This window comes from Cheilinus undulatus, linkage group 4 (assembly GCF_018320785.1).
Source record: "Cheilinus undulatus linkage group 4, ASM1832078v1, whole genome shotgun sequence".
Taxonomy (NCBI): Eukaryota; Metazoa; Chordata; class Actinopteri; order Labriformes; family Labridae; genus Cheilinus; species Cheilinus undulatus.
The window spans coordinates 22,476,140-22,484,003 of NC_054868.1; the positions used below are offsets into that span (position 1 = coordinate 22,476,140).

General features: G+C 39.5%; 1 protein-coding gene across 1 annotated transcript; it reads left to right on the plus strand.

The window, feature by feature from the left end:
- The first annotated feature begins 307 nt into the window (after positions 1 to 307).
- Positions 308 to 1,413, plus strand: LOC121508443. The gene is made up of 2 exons (XM_041785302.1): positions 308 to 977; positions 1,068 to 1,413. Exons 1-2 carry the CDS (start codon positions 308 to 310, stop codon positions 1,109 to 1,111), a joined length of 714 nt encoding a protein of 237 aa, XP_041641236.1. The 3' UTR covers positions 1,112 to 1,413.
- The last annotated feature ends 6,451 nt before the right edge of the window (positions 1,414 to 7,864 follow it).

Genomic DNA, 7,864 nt, shown 5'->3' on the forward strand with positions numbered 1-7,864 from the left:
TGCCCTCTGCCAAGGAAACAGCCGAGGCTATGCTGCACCATGTTTTTCGTCTACATGGTCTCCCTAGAGATGTGGTGTCGGACCGGGGCCCCCAGTTCACCTCCAGGTTCTGGAAGGAATTCTGTTCGCTGATTGGAGCCACTGTGAGCCTCTCCTCTGGATTTCACCCTCAATCGAATGGACAAACTGAGCGGATGAATCAAGAAATGGCCTGCGCATTCTGGCTTCCCAGAACCCTTCCTCATGGTCCAACCAGCTCGTGTGGGTAGAATATGCACATAACTCACTTATTAACTCATCAATTGGCATGTCCCCCTTTCAGTGTGTGTACGGCTTTCAACCTCCTCTTTTTCCTGCCCTAGATAAGGAGGTATCTGTCCCCTCTGCCTGGACCCTGGTGCGACGTTGTCGCCGGACCTGGGAGCGAGCCAGACAAGCCCTCCTCCGAGCTTCAGCCAGACACAAGACGGCGGCTGATCGCAAAAGGTCTGAGGCCCCCAAGTATCACTGTGGACACAAAGTTTGGCTATCCACTAAAAACCTGCCTCTGCGTCTGGATTCTAAGAAGCTCGCTCCCAGGTTCGTTGGTCCGTTTCCTATTTCCAAAGTTATTAATCCTGTAACTGTCCAACTAAAACTACCCAGAACCATGAGAGTCCATCCTGCATTCCACGTCAGTCAACTTAAACCCGCCAAATCCAGCCCTCTGGTCCCCACCTCCAAGCCCCCTCCTCCCCCCCGTTTCGTTGATGGAGAAAGAGTCTACACCGTCAAAAAGTTGCTAGCCGCCAGAAGAAGAGGCCGTGGCTATCAGTATCTGGTGGATTGGGAGGGTTATGGCCCTGAAGAGCGCTCCTGGGTCCCCGCTAGAGACATCATGGACCCAGAGCTCATCAAAAACTTCCACAATGAACATCCTGATGTTCCTGGGCCGTCTGGAGCCAGCCGTGGAGGGGGGGGTACTGTCACATCTCCAGGTTGACCTAGTTAAGTTACTTTTTCCCTCATGTTTCTAGTCTGTCATTTCCTGTTTTATTTTGGATACTTACCTTGTGTCTCTTTTCCAGATCACTCCTTCCTGCCCATCCCTACCTGTTTCCCTGTGTCCTGATCATCCTCATGTGTCTCACCTGTGTTGATTGTCGAGTGACTGCACCTGGTGATCCCCGGCTGAGTGTTCCCCTCCTCGTGTATTTAGCTCATTCACTCCCTGTCTGCTGTGCGAGATCGTCTTGTTTCCTTTGTGTCCAATTCCTTCGAGCCTTACTTCTGATTGACCTTCGTGATTTATTTGACCCAGTTTCCCGTCCTAGTTTCCGAGTTAGCCTGCCGTTTTTTGTACCTCTGCCTGCTTGTTTTGACCTCCCGTGTATCGAACCTTTTTCCTGATTAAACGGACTTGAAAGTGCTTGATTCCTGTGTCTGCTTTTGGGTCCTTTGGTCCGGCATATCGTTACAGTAGTGGCACTTTTACAGAACTGTATGTTTGATGTTTTTCTATATCTGTTTCATATTTTCTTTATGTCTTGTTCATCAATATCTCTAAGGGGCTCTAATAAAACATTAATTGTTCATATTTCTCCCCTTTGAAGCTCAGTGCACACTTTGAAACACATCAGTCAGAAGCTGATTGTACATGTATAACACAGCTTTCTATAGGAGCTCCACTTGGGATTTTCAGTGCTATTGACTTATTCAGGCCAATGCAGCAGTGTAACTGAAGAAGGCATATCATGTTGAACCTCTCTGCTGAGTATAAGCCATTGTTGTAGATCTTTACTGTGGAATGTCACTGGCTGTTGCATCTGCAAGCTTTACGTGGCATTTGTTAATTTTGAAAGCAGAAACTGACATTAAAACTTCCTTGTTGAGGAGGAACCAGAATAATGGTGTTATCTGAAAAACAATGATTATTAAATCATATCAGTTTTATTATTAAGTTTAATTAGTGAGTTATCGAATAACAAGCTAAGTTGTTTTTTTAGTTAAGCACATTTACTGTTATAGGACATTAGAAGGAATGGAAGAACGAGCACTGGTGTTTTTATTCAAATTATAAGCAGCATTTGATTACAGTTTATACCTCAGTCCAACCTTAAACAAGCATCTCATTTACTGCACATGTTGTCCAAATAAACAACTTGGGTAGTGGGTATGTGCATGATGTCATTGAAGTCAAAGAGGTCACATCTATTGAATAGCAGCATCAACACAGTCTGACTTCACAGAAAACAGTCAAAAAAGAAAAAAACTTCAGCTGAGCCTTAAGTTGGTTTTTAGTATCATAAATATGACTCTCCTTTTACCCGGCTTGCGAAGCTCTAAGCTTGTCGGGACCAGGTTATTTTCAGAGTTCCAGCTTGTAAGTGAGCTGAAAAGCTCCATCTGTTTGATTTTATCAGTGTGATGCCACCTTTTAGACCTGAATGTCACAAGAGACTGTGGAGACTTGAGTGTGTTTCCAGCTATAAGTACCTTGGTGTTGCCATTGAAAATGAGATGTCTTTTAACGAAAATACTGATGTAGTTTATAAATAAAAACCACAGCACTTCCTCTGGAAGCTCCTCCGGTTTGGGGTATGCAGTACACTAATGTCAGTGCCTTACACCTCCATATGGAGTAGTCAGAGTGCCAAATTACAAAAATAAATCTATAAAGGAATAAACAAATAGAGGTGGAAATATAAAGATGAATAAATAAAATAAAAAAACAAATAATGTTGCTATATAAAGCAATATTAATCAAAAAATGAATCCATGAAAGAAAAGGCTAATAAAAGTAGAAATATAAAGGCAACAATAAAGTGTATCTTAAAAGCAATGGCAATTAACTGATCATGTTTAATTAATTTGCTTTATAAAAGCACATTTCTTCTTATTATTTTTTTTTATTACTTTATTTGTATTTATATTTCTACTTTTATTAGCCTTTTCTTTTTTGGACTCATTTTTTGATTAATATTGCTTTATATAGAAACATTATTTGTTTTTTTATTTTATTTATTCATCTTTATATTCTACTTTTATTTGCTTATTCTTTTATAGATTTATTTTTGTAATTTGGCACTCTCACTACTCCATACCTCCATGGCTGAATCTGACATGACCTTAGCCATTATCTCCTGGTTTGGAAGCCTCTCATTAGGGGATAAAAAGAGATTAGAACTTGTTGTTAAGGTTGCCTGTAAAATTACTGGTACTAAATTACCTGATCGATCTCAAACTGTTTACAAGAGGGTAACATTGAAGATTCAAGACATCATACAGTGTCCTGAGCATTTTCTTCATGCTGAGTTTGAGCTCCTACACAGTAAAATCAGGAGTGTAAATTTTACGCTATGAGAGTCAATTTTAACACTGAGTCAGCTCAGTGAACATATGGTCCCACTCTACAGAGTGTAAATGTTACACAAGAGTTGAATTTCTAGAGTCAGTTCAATTTTAGTAATAGTTGATTTTTAACACTCTGCTATACCTTACTACATGGAGTAGTTAGATAAGATAAGTTAAATCTTTAATGTCCCCGAGGGGCAATTTGGAACAGAAGTTCAATCAATCCATACACAACATCAAAATACATAAATACATACAGTACATGTCCTACATAACTCCCATGGATTTCATCATTACAGATAGGCAGTGAGTTCAACACAATGCAAACAGTCCAACAATCAAAAATTACACAACTCCATGTGAACATGTAATGGCAGCAGTACCTACAGCTTATTTAATAACCCAACAGCTGATGGAATAAATGACCTCAGGTATCTGTTAGATTTGGCCCTCCTGGCATAAGTAAACCTCCTCCCCGATGGCAGAAGTCTAAACTCTGCATGCAGAGGATGCTGAGGGTCTCCCAGGACGGCCTGCGCCTTCTGAGTGGCCCTTACATGAAAACACGACCAGGATCATTCAAGTGATCGCCAACAATCTTTCTGCAGATTTTAATATTTCCCAGCCAGTTTTTGGTAACCACGCTGAGATTACCGAACCAACAGATCATTGCAAAGGTTGAAATGGACTCAATAAAAGATGAGTAAAACATTTTTAAAAGAGATCAATCAACATTAAATCCTCTCAGCTTTCTTAAGAAGAACAGCAAGTGGCATCAGTGTTGGTGTCAAAGGTCAGCTTATTATCAAGGATGGTGCCTAAGTATTTATACTGACTCAGTGTTTTCACTGCAAAGCCATCAATGAATGTTGGTGCACTAACAGGTCAGTGTGAACGGAAATCAGTGAACATCTCTTTTGTCTTGGACACAATGAGATGCAAGTAGGAATCCTGGCAATATTTAACAAAACTTTCCAGAACTTGACCGTGCTCATCAAATGGTCCTGAAAGAGGCTGACAATAACTGAATCATCAGTAAATTTGATAATAAACCTTGACTCAAAGCTACTCATACAGTTATTAGTGTAGAGTACAAACAACAACAGTGACCAAACACAGCTCTGAGGTGAGCCTGTAGAGCACATCAGTGGCTTTGAAAATGTTTTCATTGACACGGGTCCTTTGTGACCTCATTGTTAAAAAGTCCACCAACCAACAAATTGTGCCAAAGTCAAAACCAGGTATTTCCTGAAGCCTCTTAGCAATAATATAGGGCTGCATGCAATTAAAAGCAGATGAGAAATCAACAAAACACAAACGTGCATGAGTTTTAAACCCCTCTAGATGTCCAACAACCAGATTCAGCAGTGTTGCGGTGGCATCATCAACACTTTTCTTTGGCTGATATGCAAACTGAAAGGGATCAATTATGTTTTTGGCCATGATTAATACGATCCTTTTCACAATATTTTCAAATGCTTTCATGACCAAAGATGTGAGCGCCACAGGGCGGTAATCAGTTAACACACTGGGGGTTTTAATTTTGGCAATCACTATCATGGTGGATTCTTTTCATAAAGCAGGGACTTTTTGTTATGATAAGAAAAGCTGAAAGATGAGTTTAAATATATCACCCAGAAATGTGGCACAGTTTTTGAGTAATCGGCCACTGATACTGTCAGGACCATGACTTTTCCTGACATTTGTCTGAATCCCTAAAGACTTCCCAGTCGGTACTATAAAGATGGCCATTTAATTTACGAATATCTATCTCTGTCCATAGAGGAACCTCTTTGCACTCCACTCTCCCTCTCTTGAGGGCCAGCTGACAGACCGGGGCAAAAAACACACAATTACGGTCTGAAGAGTAGAGCGGCTGCAATACATAAGATTTATAAGCTGCCTTAATGTTGCCATAGCACATGTCCAGCACTTTACCATACCTCATTCGGCATTTTACATACTGGTGATAATGGGCCAGGGACTTCTTAAGGCAGTGAGAATTAAAATCTCCTAGTATGAAATGTGGGGCATCAGGGGAAATGCTTTGCAGCCTGTGCACGAGGCCGCAAATGGCAGATGTAGCATTCACCAGTGTTTAACAAGTTTAACTCTATGAAGAAAAAAACTCCCAGTGAAATTTACATTTGACACTAAAGATATTTAAAAGTTAATCTGGATTTACTCTTATCAATGAACTCTTCATGAATGTAAGTCTGAGGTACTTTTAATTTAACTATCTGCACAATGCAAAACATTTTAGATTCATAGCTAATAGTGATTGCCACCTCACATTAAACAAATGTAGCAATGTGGCAACCGTGGATCAATGAGACAGACTCAGAGCTAGAACATGCCCTAATTAAAAGACTGTACTCTCTCCTCAAATGCTAGTCATAAGCAAGCCATTATCACAGGAAGAGGCCAACTTAGTAGACAACTACGCTCATGGTGGAGAAGTGTTTTACATCAAAAACAATCATTCAAGACACATGTGCAAGTGAATCCCAGCAGTGATCACTACAACAGACAACATCTAAACTAGGGATGTTCTTAGCTGTCTATTTCCTCATTCAGCTAAACACAGAGTTATATTCCAGTTAACCGACTAGTCGCAAGAGAAGAAAGTGCCTAGAAAACAGGTAGATTCATCACGGGCTCTAGGAGATCCAGATTACCAAAGGCCAAATTCAACAGGATAACAACTTTTTCATAGCTCAGTCAATTACACAACAAATGATCAAACATGAAGCACTTTACTTTCACTTCAGATACCTGAAGATGTCTTTTTATGATGGTTTTGCCTTCAGTTGTCCTTCAGTGTGTCTTCATATTAATGCGTTTCAGTGTTGTGTCTGAGTTTGTGTGATTGTGTTTCCCATGTTTCATGTTTTTGAAGAATGCATGTCTTTCTTCAGGCAGCTCCATCTTGCAAAGCTGAAATCTGAATGACCTGAATGATCTGAGTTGTTTGAGGAGAACAAGGCAGCAGCTATGAGTTTAGTTGTACTGCAAGCTGGTAAGCAATGGCTGTTGCTTGTGAAGTGATTAGCTCTGATGAAGCTATAGCAGTAGTTTTACTCAAACTGGACAATACTTTGTTTTATTAAGTAGTGCAAAGATTTGCACTGCAAGCTTATGTAGGTGGGAAAACTGTATTTTTGTTCTTCTCCTGACTGGCCTAAGCATGATTTTGCAGTAATAACTGTTATACAACATTATTTAATCAATTTCTCTTACAGATTTAGATTGATTATCACCACAAATTTCCAGTTTACTTTTACTTCATTGTTCAGTAGTTTCTATCGATGATTTGTTTAGTTTCCCTGAAAGGATCTAGGTCTCACTGAATAAAAACTCATTAAAAAGTTCCACAGAAATGGGAGCAAATGAAACAAACAGCTAGAAAGAGTCATTATACTGTCGTCATCATTATCATCTCTGTCCTTACTGACTTTCAGACTTCATTCAGGAGGATCTAAAATATTCAGAGCATCCCAACAGATAATCAGGGCTTTAATCAGGATGTATACACCACAAACACAACAGCATGTCCCCATGGTGCATGCAGGTTAACAGCTGCTGAACAGGAGGCTGTTAAATATTTCAGGGGGAACACTCTTTCTCTCACCAGCCCTCCTCTCCTGCAGGAGGATTGGGAAGTGTTCAACCCCCCAAAAAAAGCTTTTCCATGTCTTATTAATGCCACAGAGAAGAATGATGGGAGTAAATAATCTAAATTTGTGTTCATTGCGAGGGGGTTACTGTAAACAGTGACAGCTTTTGCTCATTAAAACAAAGTTTGCTCTCAAGTTTTTGACAGGTGAACCCAGGCTCCCTCATAAAAGCAAAAAAAAAAAAAAAGAAAACAAAACGTCACTCAGTATTTCTCAACCTTACACACAGAGTTCATTGCTTTTGTCCTTTCAACGATCTTTATTACATAAATTTTATTTATTTTTTTAGGGGGGTGGGGGTATCTTTCTCTTTGTGTTTAAAACTGTCCTAACAATTTGGTGCAAACAAAGCAAAGGAATACATTATTTAGAACAGGATATCTTAATTTCAAATCCTTCTTAATGATTTATTTGTTCCCAACATTTACCCCCAGCTCCTGATTAAAATTTTAGAACATTTTCAAACTCCTTTAAGTTCAGAGAATAATATTAGCTTGATAGCTTTTTTATGATGTATATGAAAAGCTCTGGGTTCAAATATAGGACATTATCAATGCTCAGAAGTAAGGAAATGTAGGTCAAAAAAAACACAAAATAGTGCCATCTTTAACTCAGTGTTTGCTGTCATTAGCCGTTTTCACGTATATTGTTTTACAAATTTCAAGCAGGCCTCACTTTAAATGTTAAAGAGCTGCTTGTCCACACATTTATCTGACAGTAAGGAGACATGATGATATAAATTATAGTTCTTCCCTTCCTATCACTATGCAGTCTAGGACTGCCAAAAGGTTAATTTTAAAATCAGCATTAATTATTGAATGTCAATCAGGGCTATTGGCAGTTCTAATCACATG